This window comes from Protopterus annectens, chromosome 14.part0 (assembly GCF_019279795.1).
Source record: "Protopterus annectens isolate FY-2018-M chromosome 14.part0, PAN1.0, whole genome shotgun sequence".
Taxonomy (NCBI): Eukaryota; Metazoa; Chordata; order Ceratodontiformes; family Protopteridae; genus Protopterus; species Protopterus annectens.
Genome location: NC_056748.1, coordinates 1,053,857,545 through 1,053,878,833, shown reverse-complemented (window position 1 = coordinate 1,053,878,833; position 21,289 = coordinate 1,053,857,545). Strand labels below are relative to the sequence as shown.

The window sequence follows — 21,289 nt, the reverse complement described above, 5'->3', positions numbered from 1 at the left end:
AGGCACACCAAGAATTCTGTAGATAGACAAGGACAATACATTAAACAGGCACACCAAGAATTCTGTAGACAGAAAAGGTCAAGACATTAGTTAAACAGGCACACCAACAATTACATAGATAGTTAACCTGCAGTGCTGTTGCCAGTTTTGCTCTTTGTGTTATTAATAATCCATGCACTGTTACTTTCAATTATATTAACATTTTTAAGTCAATGTAAAACTAGATTTTGAGACTGTAATAAGACATTTCAACATTCATCACTCGAGCAGAGATCTGAATATACAGCATGCCACTATCGTCTGTGCTGCTGCATGAGTTTTTTTTTTTTTTTTGAATTAGTAAGTAGGGGGTCAGTACACTTATAATGAAAAAAATCATCTAAGTGTAATAAATAATGCACTGATGGAAGTGACTTAGACAAATTAATAGTCCTAAGCAATTTACAGAATGCCAAAGAACCAATTTCATAAGCATATGAAAGCAGCATATTTACAATTAATCAAGAATGTTTTATAATTGGTTTAATTTATTGAGTAGACAAGGCATTTTCTATATTATTTACAATCAATTTTAATTAATGAGCTTTAAAACTTTCAGTGAATTTTAAGATAGTAACTGTTACAGCGGGGATTGGAATTCCCATCATACATTTTTTTAAAAAATTACAAAATAATTTGATGACAACTTGTAAGAATAAGAATATAGTATTTTCCCTGCTCCTCTAGGAACTCTGACAGTAAGTACATATCTGTTTCAAATGAAAATAAAAAATAGCCTGATTACAGAGATATTTAATACACAGTGCCCTTGATGAAACCAAACAGATGGGTCTACTGTTTTGAGGTTCCCTATGTCCTGACTGATTAGTTCCATGATAAGTCTTTTCCATGCTTTGCATAGGAGGCTGGTCAGACTTATGGATCTGTGGAAAGTCCTCCTTTATGCAGGGGAACGACTGTAGCTATTCTCCATTCACTTGGGACTAAACATGTAAGGAGGCAGAGATTGAACTGCTTTTAGAGGTGTGGCTAAATCGTGCTTCATGACATACAAGATGCATATTCAAAGATATTGCCAGAGCTCATTGATGTAGTATTTTTTAGCTTTTGATAGCACTTTTAGGACTTGGCCTTGTGTGATAGCTGCAGCCAAGCCAGTTTCAGGTATAACTTGAGGGGCAGACAGAAGGAATAAGGGTAAAGTTAGACCTAAATTTGTTATCCAGTAGATTTTCAATATCTTCAGCCTCAGTGTAGGCAACATCATTCACAATCAGCTCAGCACATTGCTGCGTTGTACTTTTGAGATTACAAACACAACTAAAAAATGCCTTATGATTGTCTTTGGCTTGGGTAGGTATTTTAGCCTCAAACTTGACTTTGGTGGATTTTTTTAAGCTCTTGAGTTGTTTATTTCACTGACAAGGGCACAAACATTTTGGGAATTACTCTTCTGACTTTGGGTCAATTTTTTTTTCCTTTCATTATAAAGCTTGCTGATATTATGGTTCTACCATGCGTGTTTGTTTCTGGGGTTTCCCCTGCACTTGCTCCTATGGGGTACAGCTGTATCTATGCAGCTGATAACATGCTGGTAATTTTGTGGTGATGTACACTTCCACATATTCAGTGGAGTTAACTGAGTTTCATGTGGATTTGAAACTTGCCAATGTATCAATTAAGAGTAAGGAGTTTGTAGTGGTGATTGGAGCAGATTTCAATGGGCATGTTGGTGAAGGGAACAGAGGGGATGAGGAAGTAATGGGTAGGTATGGTGTTAAGCAAAGGAATGCAGAAGGTCAGATGGTAGTGGATTTTTGCGAAAAGGATGGACATGGTTCTGGTGAATACGTATTTTAACAAGAGGGAGGAGCATAGGGTGACATACAAGAGTGGAGGAAGATGCACACAGGTGGATTATATCGTATGTAGAAGGGCCAGTCTGAAGGAAATTGGAGACTGTAAAGTGGTGGCAGGGGAAAGTGTAGTTAGGCAGCATAGGATGGTGGTTTGTAGGATGACATTGGTGATCAAGAAGAGGAAGAGGAGTGTGAGGTCAGCACCGAGGATCAAATGGTGGAAATTGAAAAAGGGTAATTGTGAGGTGGAGTTCAGGGAAGAGTTAAGACAGGCACTAGATGGCAGTGAAGAGTTACCAAATAGCTGGGTAACTGCAACAGAGCTAGTAAGGGAGATGGCTACAAAGGTGCTTGGTGTGACATCTGGAAAGAATAAGGAAGACAAGGAGACCTGGTGGTGGAATGAGGAGAGTTTGGCGAAGAAGTGGAATTGTCAGAGAGATGAAGAAAGCAGACAGGAGTATAAGGAGATGAGGTGCATGGTAAAGACAGAGGTGGCAAAGGCATATGAAGAGTTGTATGAAAGGTTGGACACTAAGGAGGGAGAAAAGGACCTGTACCGATTGGCTAGACAGAGGGACCGAGCTAGTAAAGATGTGCAGCAGGTAAGGGTGATCAAGGATAATGAGGGAAACGTACTCACAAGCGAGGAGAGTGTGTTGAGCAGATGGAAAGAGCACTTTGAGGGGCTGATGAATGAAGAGAATGAGAGGGAGAGAAGGTTGGATGATGTACAGATAGTGAATTATGAAGTGCAGTGGTTTAGCAAGGAGGAAGTAAGGATAGCTATGAAGAGGATGAAGAATGGAAAGGCTGTTGGTCCAGATGACATACCTGTAGAAGCATGGAGGTGTTTAGATGAAATGGCAGTGAAGTTTTTAACTAGATTGTTTAATGAACTCTTGGAAAGTGAGAGGATGCCTGAGGAATGGAGAAAAAGTGTTCTGGTACCGATTTTTAAGAATAAGGGTGATGTGCAGAGTTGTAGTAACTACAGAGGGATTAAACTGATCAGTCACAACATGAAGTTATGGGAAAGAGTAGTGGAAGCTAGGTTAAGAAGGGAGGTGATGATTAGTGACCATTAGTATGGTTTCATGCCAGGAAAGAGCACTACAGATGTGATGTTTGCTCTGAGAGTGTTGATGGGGAATTACAGAGAAGGTCAGGAGGAGTTGCATTGCGTCTTTGTGGACTTAGAGAAAGCATATGACAGGGTGCCTAGAGAGGAGTTGTGGTATTGTATGAGGAAGTCGGGAGTGTCAGAGAAGTATGTAAGAGTGGTACAGGATATGTATGAGGGTAGTGTGACAGCAGTGAGGTCTGCGGTGGGAGTGAGGGATGCGTTTAAGCTGGAGATGGGATTACTTCAAGGATCAGCTCTGAACCCTTTCTTATTTGCAATGGTGATGGACAGGTTGACAGATGAGATCAGACAGGAGTCCCCGTGGACTATGATGTTTGCAGATGACATTGTGATCTGTAGTGAGAGTAGGGAACAGGTGGAGGAGACCCTGGAGAGGTGGAGATATGCTCTAGAGAGAAGAGGAATGAAGGTCAGCAGGACTAAGAATATATGTGTGTGAATGAGAGGGAGGATAGAGGAATGGTGAGGATGCAGGGAGTAGAGGTGGCAAAGGTGGATGAGTTTAAATACTTGGGATCAACAGTTCAGGGTAATGATGAGTGTGGAAGAGAGGTGAAGAAGACAGTACAGGCAGGATGGAGTGGGTGGAGAAGAGTCTCAGAAGTGATTTGTGACAGACAAGTACCAGTAAGAGTGAAAAGGAAGGTCTACAAGAGGGTAGTGAGACCAGCTATGTTATATGGGTTGGAAACAGTGGCATTAACAAAAAGGCAGGAGTCAGAGCTGGACGTGGCAGAGTTAAAGATGTTAAGATTTGCTCTGGGTGTGACAAGGGTGGACAGGATTAGGAATAAGTATATTAGAGGGTCAGCCCAGGTTGGAAGGTTTGGAGACAAAATCAGAGAGGCAAGATTATGTTGGTTTGGACATGTGCTGAGGAGGGATGCAGAGTATATTGGGAAACAGATGTTAAGGATGAAGCTGCCAGGTAACAGAAAAAGGGGAAGGCCTAAGATAAGGTTTATGGATATGGTGAGAGAGGACATGCAGGTGGTTGGTGTGACAGAGCAAGATGCAGAGGACAGGAAGAAATAGAAACAGATGATCCGCTGTGGCGACCCCTAATGGGAGCAGCTGAAAGAGGAAGTTTGTCTTAAAGAAATTACTAAAGGTACCTTGGGTTCAAAGGATTTCTGTTTTTTGTTTTATTTTGAAGGAGACTGCTTTATGGTCAGACCTAACAAGTAAGTAAGATACCCAAGGGATGGTGCAAGATGCTCCCATATTTTAAGGACGAGATCCAAGATGTTATTCACCCTACTGGGTACTCTGACTAATTGTTCCAGGGCATTTGTACTGACAAAGTCCAGGAATCTTTGTGTTTGTACATTACTGATGGTGTAGATTTTCCAGTCTGTAGTTGGACAGTTTAGATCACCTAAGAAAGTGGTACTAGGCTTAACACCAAGTGATTCTAGTTCCATTAGATAGATATACACCATGTAACTGTGGTACTGTCTGTGATTAGGGGATTATGTACCATGTTACTGTGGTTATGCACCATGTAACTGTGGTGTTGTCTGTGAGTAGGTAATTATGTGCCATGTTAATTCTGTGTACTGTTTGTCATTAGGTGATTATGTACCATGCTACTGTTATGTTGTCTGTGGTTATGCACCATGTAACATTGGTGCTGTCCGTGATTAGGTGATTATGCACTATGTACCTGTAGTATCGTCTGTGATGAGGTGATTACGCACCATGTTACTGTAGTGTTGTCTGTGGTTATGCACCATGTAACTGTGGTGCTGTCTGTGATTAGGTGATTATGTCACAGACAGAAGCTAAGGCTGCAGAAAGGCGGGTGAGCTGGTAAAAATCACAAGTTTATTACAAAGGTTATAAAGATTAGCACTTTTATCTACTTACATCCGTGAACTTCAACAGATAAAACAAAATATTACTCTCTTTAATTAAATAGTCTTTAAATTTAAAATAATAGTGATGTCACTTCCAAGTCTACGATAAGCTAAAGTACATTAAAACTTTCTTAAACCTAATACATGTTCTTACAATTAAATAAATGTATTCAACAAATAAAATTGGTTTAAATAAACTGTCTGTTTTGCAATATTTTTCAAAAGATTTAAAAGTCCAAATTAATTTAAAAGATGTTAAATAACTCCGATCAGGCTGTTCATATTTAAACCATAGCATTCCACTTAGATAAATTACAGACTTTTAAAAAGTCATTAAATACGCTGTTGTTCAAGTCTTAATTACTAAAACAAAAAAAAAACTTTTAAAATGTATTCAATTAAAAATATTTAAATAAAGCTTGAACAATATAAACTAAATAATCTAAAATTTATGTCCAACCACAGACTACTGTTACCAAAATAACCTATCTTACCACAGCTTTCAATTTAAGTAAACAGCTAATGGAAATATGGTCATTTATTCAAGGCCAGCGAAAAAAGACTTCATGGAGCACCAAGCTGTAGTAAAAACATAGAACGTTTAATAATTTTTACTACAGCCTGGTGGTCCGTGTCCGTGAAGTTCTTTTCACTGTTCTTTTGTAAGGTTTTTCTTACATGGACCTTTAGTGCCTCTACTTCCAATTTTCGTTACTTCATTTATTCAAGGCCAGCAATTAAGAGTTTAGTAAAATTTGCCACATTTATTTTTTTCTCTAAACGCAGCATCCATGGTCCCCCTCTTTTAGATGGAAGAACACTGTCAATCACCATAAATTGGAAAGTGTGGTCCTTATTTATTTGAATATGCCTTGCCAGAGCATTGTTAAGGTTAACTTTCTTAAAATACAATAGTAATGTTCATAAATTCTTTCCCTTAACCTACGCTTGGTCTTCCCCACATAAAAACATGGGCATTGGGCACACAGACGTATATAAACCAGAGATTTAGACTCATAATTAAATTTCCCGTAACTTCTGTATGTCTTGTCCTAAACAGTAAGACAGACCCCACCCTTATATGTTTACAATAAGGGCAGAAACCACACTTCTTCATATTATTCAAAGTTCCTAACCTTGTCAATGAGATGGATCCTGGCTTGTTCAAGAGGTATTTAATGTCAGGTGCTTTTTTTATATATGATTATCATTTTTTCACCTATTCTCTCCATGACGTCCAAGTCCTAGTGGAAAAAAAAACAATTTTTAATTAATATGTCAAATTTTTTATGGTTGATTACACAGGTGGTTATGAAATAGGTTGATCAGAATAAATGGACATTTCAATTGCCTGTCTAAAGGGGTAGTTTACGCTGCATGTTGCATGAACTGCCCCAGTTTTTACATTGTAAAACAGAGTAAACTAAGGGACAGGATTTATGAACATCTATATTCATAGGTTCATATGTAGGTACTAGGCTATCAGCCCAAGGGCCTAAGTAAACCTAGCCAACAAGGTTCCCTAACTTATGCCACCCAAGAAAGTTAATTTCCTGTGCCCCTGTCGAGCAGAGCCACAGAAGTGATTCCCGGGGTGTACTTCCTATTTCCCATCCGCTCATCAAGATTTTTTCTTGAACAGTGCTAATGAGGAACTTTGCTTGACACAGATGGGTAGCTTGTTCCAGAGTATAGGAAGTCTCTGGGACAGGAATCTATCCCTCCAGCATGTCCTGTTTATTGTAGTGACAAGGTTTATTTCCCTAGAGTGTGTAACTCGGAGGGATTTGGATTTCTTTAGGTGTAGCATGTCCAACAGCTTTGGGTTTAACATAGCTTCATATGTTTGGCAGAGATCGCCTCGGAATAGGCGATATGCTACAGAGTAAAGTTGAAGTTTTTTGAGACGGTCAGTGTACTGCATCTGTTTGAGGCCAGTAATCCTTTTTGCGAGGTACTTCTGTGGCCATTCCAGCTGCTGCAGATGTCTTGCAAGGTACATTCTAAAAAGGTTGTTGTACTCGATAATGGGTCTAATGAGTGCCAAGTAGAGGGGAACAATGACCTCTTCGAATGAGTAGGGAGAAGAATGCTTTGTTTAAACATATTGAAATGTATCCTAGTCATGTTTTAGATTTTGCATTCTTGAACAATTATTGCAAGACTAAGGGGTCATCTGTGGAATGTGTTATTAGAGAAATGGGAACTCCTGTGGCAGTTACGGACTAATGCTAACAACTACCCAAGCTTGAATGATTCTGTTTCTATTTCCAGAGTCTTGAAACTTAAATAAATGCAGAGGTAGTCTTTTCACTGGAGGAATCTTGTTCTACTAATTTCATATTTTCATATAATCAGGTGCTCCTTTGTTAAATTCATTTTACCTCAGATACTATTTTCAATGGGACCATAGATCTGAACCTGGATTGGTTAAAATGACATTTAACAACATTGTGATTGGTTATTTGCTGACTGGAAAGTGATTGGTCTTTTGTCCTCCCATCCATTGTTTGGAAGTGGTTATTTTTAATGATAAGAGATTGGACTAGACAGCAGGGGGGTATTGGATGCAAACCCATTGATTGAAGTTTCCACACATCCAGTGATTAGATATTTTGGAGGCTTAGTTAATCGGAAGCCACTACTGGCTAATTGTTGTTATTTAAAGTTGTGGTTGTAATGGCTTATTATCTGAAGAATTTTCGTAATGGGAGAGTAAAGTGCTTATTGTGGTAATTTTTAACATTTTGTTTTTTTTACCATGCCTCATTTTTGGATTTTAATTTGTTTCTCCATTAAAGGAAGGAGCTAGTATTTGTGAACCACGGGTCCGTGCCATGTTACTTGTTTTTAATAGGAAAGTCACCACTGGTTTGGCACCTATGTCTCTGCTGGTCAGTCAATAAATCACCCCTATATAAATCAAATTTGTGGGTCACCTTTAGGTTGAATGGCTAGGGTTATAAGGGCACTAGTGGTCACTAGCCTAGTATACACCTACAAACACATATAGGTTCATAGGTTCATACTAGGCTATCTGCCCTGGGGCATTTATAAGCCTAGCCCGATTGTGTTTGGCTTACGCCACCCCTTGATTTGAGTATACTGTGCCCTTTTTAAAGTTTAGTTTACTGTGCCTCTGTCTAATAGTGACACGGAAGTAATCCCTGGGACAAACCTACCCTAAATATACCCCAACCCTTTAATTATGGGAAGGCATACTTCAGCACATTGTAAAAAAAAAAATCAGCACTACATATAACAAGCAATGCTGGATAGATTAAAAGAAAAATATCATATGTCAGTATCAATAAACCAAACGAATAACAATTAACTGATTCCTCAGACTTTAGAATAATTTTAATACTAAACATATAATTCAAGCTTGGCAGTAAATAAAGCATCGGATTTCTGCAAAATCAGGAACATCCTTAGATGAACTAGTGCACTAAATGAAGGGGCTCTATGGCACCATGTCCAGCTGCCCAGTGCCCTGCCCCACATCAGCCGGTGCCCCCTCACCCAATCCTGGCATACCAACACCAACCAGATTACTTTTTTCTTCCTTCTTTCTTACAGTTTATCTTGCTCTTCAGTATTTTTCCTGTAGTTATTTATTCATTTAGCATGTTATAGGTAAGACTGTACTTTGACAACTGTGGAGGAAACAACTGCATTAAGCCAGTGGTATGGGGGCACAAGATCCCCAAGAAGCCATGGGGGTTCTATCTAAATGCTCTTGAGGTGCATGCTAGATATTTTTTAAACAACCTTTTAATCCAATGAAAACCATATTCAAAGACAGAAATGTGCCCTTATTCTTCACCTTTGTTTTTTTCCTACATAGTAGTTTCAGCACACTCTAACTGACCAAGTCCACAGTGTAATAACTGCAGTAGACAATTTCATTAAGCTGGGGGTCTGGAGGCCGCTAGGCTGCCACAAGACACTGGGGGGGGGGGGGATCTACACACCCTCAGGTGTGTTCTGGAGTTTTTTTAAACAACCTTTTCATCCAACGATGGTCTAAATGAAAACCATGATCTAACAAAAAAATTCAGTCTTTCTCTTCAGCTTTGCTTTTGACCTAAATCCTTCCAGTACTGCCTAAATGACCATAACTAAACTAATCTGAGGACTACACTGCAATAACTAAACTGAGGGTCTGAGGACTGCATTGCAAAAATTTAACTGGTCTGAGGATTACACTGCAATAACTAAACTGATCTGAGGGTTTGAGGATTACACTGCAATAACTAAACTAATCTGAGGGTCTGAGGACTACACTGCAATAACTAAACTAATCTGATGGGGGTCTAATCTGATGGGGGTCTGAGGGCTGCTAGGCACTTGGAAGCCATAGGGTTTAAATGTTTTGAGGTGCATTTTAGAACTTTTTTCTATCTTCTGTTCCAGTGATGGTCTCAACAAAAATCATGCATAAAGAAAATAAATTGAATCTTACTTTTTTATTTTAAGGAAGAAACACGTATCTAAGGCTTAATGCTCAAACCTGACCAAACACCATTTCACAATAAACTAAAAAGACAAATGCTTTTAAGGAAACATAAATCATATCAGGCAATAGTACCTCCCTCCCTACCACCCTGCAAAATAAGTCGTCACTTTCTATGTATTCCTTTCTGGTGTTAAATTGGGATGAAACTTATGGCATAAATATCCAGTGTCAATATATTTCAAGCTGCTGCAGTCATTTATACATATAGCATGCCTCTTTACCCACTACCTCCAAAAATACAGCTACCTTCTGTATACCTATCTGATGTCCAACTGGGAAGAAACTGAAAAAAAACAAACAGAGCATAACCTATTTGCTGTCAGACATATATAAACAGCAGGCTTCTTTATTTTCCTACAAAAAACAGATACCTATACATGCATCAGCTACTTGTGTGGAAAATGAAAATAAAAAAGGTGATTATAATATTTCCAACCTTGTTACGTCTAGACAGTGCAGTGCTCTTATACAAGCTATACTGACCCTCTGTGCACACCTTTGAAGTTTGTGAGGGGAGTTGAAAAAAAATAATGACTACACTGTCCCCAGCCCAACACAAGATATAGTGATCTCTGAGGTATGGGAGGAATGTTAAAGAAATAAAGACATTGTTTCCAGTCTTCCTCACAAGTGCAGCAACCTTCAGTGCACACCTAGTTGAAGGACTGTTTTTAGACCGGGTGGGATTGAGGGCTGAAGAAACTACTCAGCCCCTGTAAAAATCTACTTATATGTCTACTTATATATCAGCCTATATGGGTGGTGTCACTAGCCCCCAGAAGCTGTGCAGCTCCGGGTATTCTTTGATGCATTTTATCCATTTTGTTTGAGAAAAGGCTGAGCAAGTGACAAGAGGCAACCCCATTAAAAAGTTACAGCTACTTCTATGCACAATTCAGACATGATTGCATATTGCTTCACAGAAATCACATTAGGCCTGCAAAGCCAAATACATTATGCCTCATAAATCCACACGTCCTACAAAGCCAGACAGAGACCGTTTAAACTGAGCAAATGACAACACAATCACTTACTCTCATCCAGCCAACCCTGGCTCCCATCCAGCAGTTACAGTCATGATATCTGATGGCTGTGAATATTTCACCCCACAAAAACAAGCTGCCACACACAAAAACACTCAAAATTGCTCCACACAAATCTCAAAGCCAGAAATATCTGTTAGATCTCTGCCAGCATCACTGTAAAATTCTACAAAAGCACTTATTGCACCCCTTCTCTCCTGAGTCCTTGCTCTACTTCTGTCATTTCAACTGTCAAGAATTCTCAACGTCCCTGATTTTGTCTCACATCTTTAACCCCTATTCCTCAATTTTGTTGATTTTCCTGGTAGGAACATTACAGCCAGCCAGTAAAGCCAGGCATTACATACATATTGTGAAGTGAGTCTGGAAGGCTTCACTCCTACATTTGAACATTGCAAGGTCTCTTGTCTACGACCCTGAAATGTTCAAGTCTAAGGTACCTTATTTCTATTTAATTTTTAGAGAAAAGAAATGACAATTCATTGTCCTAAAACAAACAGATAAATATGGAAAGAGTGCCACTGCAAGCACTGTGCTCTAGGGTGCTGCCTAGCTGGCCTATGCATAAGGCTGCCCCTGTCTAAAATCATTAAATCATTATTATTATTACACCCCAGGCACTCTCTTAGTTAATATGAAAATATCATTTAATTAAAAGTAATAGCCAAAAACAAACACAACATACCATTCAACTAACAAAAAAAAGTTTCTGCCAGAAACACCATACAGTAAAAACTTTAATAAACTGATTATGTGCTTTTGTTAGAAACCAGTACATGGAACTTCATCAGAATATCTGGAAAAAAAGGAACTCTACTTAAAAAAAAGTCTGAAAATCACATGATCAGTCAAACAAGGTCTATCCAATTAATCACAGTCACTTATTTTCAAAACTTTTATAACTAATAAACATTGTAATAATTCTTCATTTATTAAAAAACATTTAATTATGTTTAAAACTACATAAACTCTTACGTTTTTTACATAATATTAATAATATTTTAATCCAGGGTCAGCTGCAACAGTAAATATTAGTAATAGCTAGTTGTTAAAGTCTTTCCCCCTTTTTATTTAACAAAAAGCTAATCATAATCATTTCATTATTACCCTGGGGTCTAGCAGCAAAACAGTTGTGAATGCAATTCCCTGTACTCCAAATGTGTTTCCCATTAACTTTCTCCACCACTGTAAACACAAATTTCTTAAATTTGTCACAAAATATGGTGTGTCTACAGAGGGCATTTTTGCTTTATAGCTTAATTATGTTGGTATATCCTCTTTTTAAGTGGTCCTTCCATCCTTGTTAATGTAGAAAGCTGCACAGGATAAACATTGTGCCATACATACCACACCCCAGGCATTGCAAGCAAACATCACATTAGGTGACAATACTTAAAATTAACTCACTCATAAATGTACCTACATTGGGAACAGGAACCACACTTACGCATCCCTTTATTATTACCCACAACATCACTTGACCCTCTTTCAAAGAAATACTTCAAGTTCCTAGCCCTCCTAAATATCACCTCTGGAGCAACCCCTAGCTGTGCAGTTAATCCTAAGGCTCAAATACATCTTCCAACTCCTAGTCACTGTCTTTTTAACCTCATTTGCTTGTCTGTGATATTCCATTATAAAAGATCTACCAAAATTCTCTTTAAGCTTTAACTACTTTGTTACATCATTAGGGTACTTAATCTTCTTCTTCTTTCGGCTTTTCCCAATAGGGGTCACAGAATGATTGGCACTGGAGTTTTATGGTGTTCAGTTGCTAGCCTAGCACCCAACCTTCCACAGAAATCAGACACAAGCATACACTCACACCCAGGGCCAATTTAGAGTGTCCAATCCGCCTGCAGTAAGTCTTTGGGATGTGGGAGGAAACCGTAGCACCCAGAGGAAACCCATACGACCGCAGGGAGGACATGTAAACATCACAAAGATGTCACCCCAGCTGAGAATTAAACTGCAGAACCTCTTGCTGTGAGGTGGCAATGCTAATCTCTGCACCACCATGGGTGCCTAATCAGTGGCTGAAATTTACTCATTCTGTAAAATATTTTTTTGAGTTGCAACATTCTTATTTTACTACTTCGCTCCGTGCCATGCTCAGTTACTGCACTTTAATACTTCTGATTCCTAACACCATTTATGCGTTCTAAAATTCTTTCATAAAATTTTACATTTAAATGCAACAAAGCAACAGAAACTATACATGTACTATTACAATCTTGCAGCCACAAAAAGAAGAAATTTTTTAGTAAGGGGATGTTTAAAAGCATTGCCTTATATAATTTATTTGCAAAATTATATCTGTAATATCTGAGTGTCAAAGACTTTACAAGATTATTTACAATAACAGTATTTAAATTTCTTCTTTTTATATATAAAACCTGCTCTGCCATCCAAACATTAGTGAGAGTAGCATCTGATTTAGAAATACCCCAATGTTTGAAAATAATACTTCATATACTCAATGTTAATTACAGTGGTCAAAGTACTACTTACATTATTAGGCCTTAAACAGCTGTAATTTGTGTTTTACCTGATTGGCCTACCACCATAATACCCCAAATCAGTAACTGAGTCACCATTTTATTTCTGGATTTAAATATTTCATCAGAGTGCACACAAACCATTAGAATACCCTTAAACCTCAAACTGCTTAATATCCTTATCAGTCCCAACCAAAAATCTAGAATCACTAAAACTTAGGTTCATAGGTAGGTACTAGGCTATCTGCCCGAGGGCATTTATAAGCCTAGCCAGAGTATGCAGGCTTTCGCCACCCCATTGATTAATTAACTGAGCCTCTGTAGCGATCCCAGGGGTGTACTTTCTGTTACCCTTCCACTCGTCAAGGCTTCTCTTGAAGAGTGTTAGTGAGGGGCTCTGCTTAATGTAGTTAGGAATTTTGTTCCAAAGCATGGGGAGTCTCTGTGACAGGAATATATCCCTCCAGCATGTTCTATTTATTGTTGTGGCGAGGTTTAGCTCACTAGAGCGCGTGGCTTGCAGAGACTTGGATTTCTTTAGGTGAAGCATGTCCATCAATTCTGAGTTGGACATGGCTTTGTAAGTCAGGCAGAGATCACCTCTGAGTAAGCGATATGCCACTGAGTACAGCTGGAGTTTTTTCAGTCGGGCTGCATAGGACATATGTTTGAGGCCAGTAATCCTCTTGGTGAGGTGCTTTTGTGGTCTTTCAAGCTGTTGGAAGAGTCTTGTGAGGTACATCCCAAAAGGGGCATTGCACTCTATGATGGGTCTGATGAGTGACGAGTAGAGGGGCACTATAACGTCTATTTCTAGATGTGAACCCCTTAGTAATTAGATGGGCCACATAGAAGAATTTCCTAACTACTTTGGCAATATGATTGTCAAAGGAGAGATTACTGTCTACCTGGGTCCCCAGATCTCTTATTACCTCTTCTGTATTAAAGGGGCTGCCGCCTATGTGGTAATTCGTGGGTGTTTTGTTTTTCCCAAACAGGATGACTGCATTTTTTGGCATTTAGCTTGAGGCCATTACTTTGACACCAGGTGTCTATCTTAGTAAGGCCTTTTTGGCGGATGTCCGTGTCAGCCGGAGAGTCAATTATGGCTCCCAGTTTGCAGTCATCGGCAAACTTGGTTAGCCATAGTCCTCCTGTTTGCCTGTAGTTCTGAGAAATATATGCTGAACAGTAGGGTTGCCAGAACTGAGCCTTGCGGGACACCACTTATGACTGGTTTAGAGTCAGACCTGGAGCTCGCTATTCTTACCGTGTGAGTTCTGTCTGTAAGCCAGTTGGCAACCCATCCTGTGACGTAGGGTTTATGTTCAGGCTGGTGAGTTTTTCTATAATACCCGAGTGAGGAATGGTGTTGAGCGCCTTAGCGAGATCCAGGTAGGCTGTGTGAACCACCTTTCCCTCGTCTATGGCCTTGGTAACTGTCTCGAAGACGTCAACCAGGTTTAGTAGACATGAATCCAAAAGGTAGCCAAGAACACAAAATAACCACTCGCCAACTGTACAACTGCACAGCAAGAATTCAGCCAAGTTGTAAAATCCACATATAAAATTTATTAACCAACAGGGTTAAGCGCTTTCACTCGTATCACACGAGCTTCATCAGAACAAAGTGCAAACAAAAATCAAACATTTAAATATGGGTAAATTGGCGCCAAAATGTCTTAAAGCTATAACATGCATATACATTAATCAATTTAAACATACTTAAAAATACATTGAGTATCTTAGAATATCTAGAAAAAATTCATAGTCATGGATAAATTAATTAAAATAAGTACTTAAATATACATATAATAGAAACGCTAATAATAAATATCATTAGCGTTAAATTCAATGTTTTAACATTAATACAGGTTTAACTGAAATGTAGTCGTTAATGCCTGGTGCAGTCATAGCATCAGTATATAACTGCCACCAGTATTCTTTATAAGCTAGCAAATTCTTAACATTCCCTCCCCTGGGATCAACTTTAACAACATCTAAAATTGCAAACTTAAAATGATGTGTTGGACCCTCCTTATTGATGTGCCTATAAAGGGCATTTTTGGTATCTTTTGTTTTGATACTATAACCATGGGTGTAAATTCTTTTTTTGAACTGTCTTTGGGTTCTTCCTATATAATAAGCGGGACAGCACATGCATTTGGCCAAATAGATAAGCAAACTAGTTCTACAGTTTCCTTTCTTAAACCTAACACTAGTCTTGTTAGTATTATCTAATGTTATGCTGCTTATGTCCAGAATATCCTTGCATTGATTGCACGCCCCGCATTTCTTGGTATGTGCATCGGTAATTAAGTTGGTTTTAACTCCACTTTCAAATAAATGTTTAAGATTCCTACCCATCTTATAGACAAAACATGGTCTCTGACCAAGTTTGGTCACTATGTCATGGTCAGTATAAAATAGATCCCAGTTCTTGTACATAATGTTTTTAACAGCACCAGAATGGGGGCCATATTCAATAACACAAGCTCTATTAAACTTACTTGACTCAGTGTTATCTTGTTCACTTAAATTTACATCGGTATCAGTGTTGCTGTTTGTACCTAATAAAGGGGTATATTTCTTACCCCACTCATCTATAACATATTTACAGGTGTCCATCAACATTTTTTCTTCATATCCTCTCTCCCTAAACAGATTAGTAATGAACTTAACTTCCTCAATCATATCCGCGTATTCAGATGTCATCCTAAGAGCACGCACTAGTTGTCCTTTAAAAATGTTGTTTTTAAGTGTTTTGGGATGATTGCTACTAGATTCTAAATAGGAATTAGTAAAAGTATTCTTTCTATATATCCTAGATTTAAATCTATTCCCATCGTATGAAATCATGGTATCTAAATAAGCCACTCCTGTGTGGTTACATTCTGAGGTAAATTTCAAAAATGTAGAACTGTTATTTAAATATGTGACAAACTCAGCAAAAGAATTATTATCACCGTTCCATAAAATATAAATATCATCAAGGTAACGGGAATAATATACTATGTTACCAGAATATTTGCTATTAAAAATGTGAGTCTCCTCCCAATCTAGTAACACCATATTAGCATATATGGGGGCACAAGCAGCCCCCATAGCTACACCTTGAGTTTGCCTGAACATCTCACCCTCAAAAAAAATATAATTATAATCAAGTACCATGTTCATTAACTCTGCTAATAACCGTATCCTATCCCAGCTCATTTTAGTATGTTTAACCATGCTGTTAGTAAACGCAGTAATCCCTTCACTATGAGGAATACAAGAAAACAAGTCAACTACATCTATAGATGACAACAATAAGTTTCGACATTTGATGTTAATAGGAAAATTTTTAAGAAATACCCAGGAATCCTTAACTAAATGTTTAATTTCTGAGTAAATAGGTTTAAGAAAGGTGTCAATCACTACCCCAATAGGGAAAGTTTTTGACTTACTCCCAGAAATAATAGGGCGGAATGGAGGTTCTAAGATGTTTTTATGCACTTTGGGGATGCCAACAATAGTAGCCATATAGGGAAATTCAACAGACATGAATTTGTGTAAATCATCAGTAATTCTTTCTTCCATCAATAATTCATCCAAAAACATGTCTATCCTACTATATGCTGTATGTACTTCATTAATTGACACCACCTCATAATTCCCTGAACTGTGCAAAATATCATGTATAATAGTGTTATACAGAAAAGCATCAAAAAATACAACGCCTCCGCCCTTGTCAGGTTTCATTATGCGTAGACTTTTATTGTTCCGCAACTCATTAAGTAAACTCTGTTCATTCTGAGTAAGATTCCTGTTAATTTTTTTACTCTTAGCTGTGTTGTTGTATCTATATAAATCCCTAGAGACTTTGTTTTCGTAGACCTGTACCAGCATGTTGTTAACTGGTATAAAACAACTTTTTTTCTTTAATTTAGCCTGCTGTACTGAAGTATCAGTCCGGTCACCAAACATTAAAGCCAAATTCAACTTTCTAGTATACAACTTAAGCTCACTGAGGCTATCAACTATGTTAAAATTAGTAGTAGGTATGAACTTCATACCTTTAGATAAAAGGCTGAAATGTGTGGGATCCAATTGGATATTACAGTAATTAAATATTTTAAAGTTGTTATACTAAAAATTATTCCATCCTGTAAAATAGCATTAGATCCTTCCACACTAGGAATGCCAGCCTCACTATTCAGAATTTCCTTTTCCATCCACCCCCCTGTTTCCATTTCGGAACATTCCTTCTCCTGGGTTTTTGAAAAAAATCATTATCATATCCATCAGTATAATTTACTTCATGCTCCTCAAAATCATTACTAAAATTATTCCCACCAATGTGAAAATTATTACTGTTGCCCCATTTGTACATGTCATGCCTTGAGTATTGATCAGTATCCCTGTTAACTTTTTTGTTTTTCCTCTCAAATGCTTTTTTTTGCTTTAAATTCTGCTGACTCAAAACTGTTTATAATACAAATTTTCCCAATTAGGGAAAGCTAAATCATGTATAATAATTTGGTTGATCCTTTCAACCTCCGCCATTAATTTACATAGTTTAATATCATTATGCTTTATTAAAAGCTTCATGAATTCAAATCCAAAAGAATCAAACAAATCATTAAACTCTTTCTTTGTTTCACTGGTAATATCTATACCAATAGGCACTTTATGGAAACGTAAACCCATAGGTACAATTTTGAGAGAAATACAATGTATTAAATACGCGCTGTCAAGCTTCACAGCATTTATACTATTCAACTTCTTACCAAATAAATAAATAGTGTCTTTCAAGGTACCTTGAAATACCATAGAATGGTTAGCAAGATGTCCACCATCATTACAACTAAAATTACAGTCTTTGGTAAAGAAGTCTTTTAAGTTGTATTGTCTCTTATTTTGTGTAACAATGATAGAAGCATTAGTTGGATTTTTAACAGTACCTGTAGGTTTAGAATGATTAGTAGAAACCTGGCTGTATGTGCGCACAGGTTGAGTGGTTTTAGGCTTGGTGCCTGTCCTTCTCGCTTCCTCTGTGAGATTAGAAAAAGAAAAATCGAACGTAAAGTCTTTAGCATCCAATTTGTGATGATCCACTCTCCCCACAGAGCGCGGTAAATCAATATCATGCCCGCGTTTACAATTGCATTCCTGACCATTTGGAATGTCAGGAGAAGAAGTGGTAGGTGTAACAGTTCGTATTTCCACTTCTAAATGGTCAACGCCAACTTCCCTAGGTGCAGTATAGTTGCCAATATTGCAATCTAACAGGCAATGTGAATCACTGCCCAACAAACATTCTTCAGGCTTATTATTAGTAGCGTTCTTGCTAAACAATGTCAGTAGTTTAGATACCTCCCCACGTAGTGCGTTCAAGTCGGCTCTGAGCTCCGCTATTTCACTACTATGATTGGGCAAGGCAGAACTGGTAGAGCTGCGAGTAGTATCCATCTACAACCACAGAAACAGCGTCTTGGGAAGCAACAAACACGAATCCAAAAGGTAGCCAAGAACACAAAATAACCACTCGCCAACTGTACAACTGCACAGCAAGAATTCAGCCAAGTTGTAAAATCCACATATAAAATTTATTAACCAACAAGGTTAAGCGCTTTCACTCGTATCACACGAGTTTCATCAGAACAAAGTACAAACGATAAATCAAACATTTAAATATGTGTAGGTTGGTGCCAAAATGTCTTAAAGCTGTAACATGCATATGCAATAATCAATTTAAACATACTTAAAAATACATTGAGTATCTTAGAATATCTAGAAAAAATTCATAGTCGTTGATGAATAAATTAAAATAAATACATGAATATACATATGAGTAAAACACTAATAATAAATATCATTAGTGTTAAATTCAATGTTTTAACATTAATACAGGTTTAACTGAAATGTAGTCGTTAATGCCTGGTGCAGTCATAGCATCAGTATATAACTGCCACCAGTATTCTTTATAAGCTAGCAAATTCTTAACATTCCCTCCCCTGGGATCAACTTTAACAACATCTAAAATTGCAAACTTAAAATGATGTGTTGGACCCTCCTTATTGATGTGCCTATAAAGGGCATTTTTGGTATCTTTTGTTTTGATACTATAACCATGGGCGTAAATTCTTTTTTTGAACTGTCTTTGGGTTCTTCCTATATAATAAGCGGGACAGCACATGCATTTGGCCAAATAGATAAGCAAACTAGTTCTACAGTTTCCTTTCTTAAACCTAACACTAGTCTTGTTAGTATTATCTAATGTTATGCTGCTTATGTCCAGAATATCCTTGCATTGATTGCACGCCCGCTTATTATATAGGAAGAACCCAAAGACAGTTCAAAAAAAGAATTTACGCCAATAAATTGGCTTTGTGGTTATCTTTCGAATCCTTGGCTATTTTTCTTTCGAAGTTAGCCTTGGATGATTTTATGAGGGACCTTAGTTTCTTACTGATACTGATCAGGGATGTCTTTCCTTCTTGGGATTTGCTTTTTTTCTGAACTAGTTTCTTCCTTTTGTTGCATAACCTGTTTATGGCAGGGGTCCACCAGACTGGTTTCCTTCTCTTAGGGGAGTGAGTCTTGGTTTTGCTAGGGATGGCATGATCCATGCATCCTTGTAGGTGCTCATAGAGTGCAATTGTAAAGGATTCTGCATCTTGGGCAGTGTTATCCTTTAGTGTAGGGGCTGTGAAACTTACCACCTCTGCCTTAAGTAAGGTGAAGTTTGCTTTAGAAAAGTTTTTCACTGTGGTTTCCTTGGTTGGGGGTGGTGGTGGGGTGTGGACATCCAGGGTGATTAGTTTATGGTCTGATCTAACCAGTGACAGGTTGACCTCCGGTACAAAGCACCTGTCACCTATGTTGGTGATGACCAGGTCCAATATGTTGTGGCCTCTGGTAGGGGAGTTTACCAGCTGATCCGGGTCATTTGAGTTGATAAATTCAAGGAAGTGCTGAGCCTGGGAGTTTGTACTCAAGTAGGTTTCCCAGTTAATGGTAGGGTAATTGAAATCTCCCAAGATCAGGGTGTTCGGTAGGACCTTCATGTTTTCCAGTGTCTCCAGAAAGGCGGAGTGGTGGTCCTGGGTCATGGAGGGTGATCTGCAGCAGGCCACAATTTGCATTGCAAATTCGCCTGATGTTAGTTGCACATGGATGATCTCAGAGGTATCATGCTGCACCACTAACCTGGAGGTGTGGGTATCCTTGATGAATATGGATGCACCCCCTCCTTTTGTGTTTCGGTCCGTGTTCTGTGGCCGAAATGTGTGGTATGAGTTGTAGCCCAGTACTGCTGGAGTGCTCTCGGGAGCCTTGAACCAGGTTTCAGTTACTGCACAGATGTCGATGTTCTCCATACTTAGGAGTGCTTCGAGCACATGGATTTTGAGATTTAAACTCCTGGCGTTGAGTAGCATAACCCTCAATTTTTTACTTCTGCTGTTTATGGAGGTGGGTTTGAATTTTGAGTCTTGCCTAAAAAAGGCACTATGGGGGCAGCAAGAGCCTTGGCCAGTATTTGAAAGCAAAGAGGGTGACAGGTGTAAGCAGTCTCTTGTGAAGCAACGTGGCTTGTCGAGCATGTTATCCCAGGCTGACAGACACTGGATCGCCTTTCTTGGTGAGGGCAGGATGCTACTCAGGGTCAGGGTCATACCCGCCTGGGCTACATGATCAGAGAGCTCTTCTATGTCTCTTTTCATGTAGTCCAGGGAGGTACGGCTCAGGTCATTCACACCATGAATAATGACAGAGTCATATTTGTACTTGTTCTGGAGTGACCAGAGTGCTTGTGTTATGTGGCGGATTCTGGCTCCCGACAGGCAGCTAACAGTAACCTCCTTGTCCAGCCTAGTGAGTGGGGCGCCAGTGTGCCTGACTATTAAGTCACCTATTACTAGTGTGTTAGGTATGTTATTTCGCCTTAAGGGCTGTGATTGTGCGGCATATTGATTTTGTGTTTTATGTGTTGTCTGGTTTGTGACGGGAGGCACAGGTTTTGTGGGTGTCTGCTTTGGAGCTCTCTAATGCTTTTGCAGGTTTTTATTTAGAGCCTCTGTAGAGCCTTACCACAGGGTTCCGTCCTGGGACCTCTCCTGTTTGGTATCTACTTCTCTGAAGTACAGGCTAACACAGAAGGCCTCTGGCTAACGAGGCTAACGAAGTTCACAGATGACTGCAAACTAGGAGCCATAGTCAAGTCCCCAAATGATGTGGACATCCTACAGAAGGGCCTCACTGAGACAGATGCCTGGTGTCAGAGCCATGGCCTCAAGGTCAATGCCAAAAAGTGCAGTGTCATACCCTTTGGTAAAAACTCTGTACCTATGAACTACCACATAGGCAGCAATCTACTTAACA

General features: G+C 38.7%; 1 protein-coding gene across 5 annotated transcripts in view; it reads right to left on the bottom strand.

Annotated features, from left to right (window-relative positions):
* The window catches only part of CCSER2 (coiled-coil serine rich protein 2), a 1,462,971-nt gene that overhangs the window by 214,980 nt on the left and 1,226,702 nt on the right, over positions 1 to 21,289 (bottom strand). Inside the window, exon 10 of one of the 5 annotated variants that reach the window (XM_044056872.1) lies at positions 6,002 to 6,109. The exons of the other annotated variants lie outside the window; for them this stretch is intronic. Coding sequence (XP_043912807.1) covers positions 6,047 to 6,109 — 63 coding nt within the window. The 3' untranslated portion in view covers positions 6,002 to 6,046. The remainder of the gene's footprint in view (positions 1 to 6,001; positions 6,110 to 21,289) is intronic. 5 annotated transcript variants of the gene reach the window in all.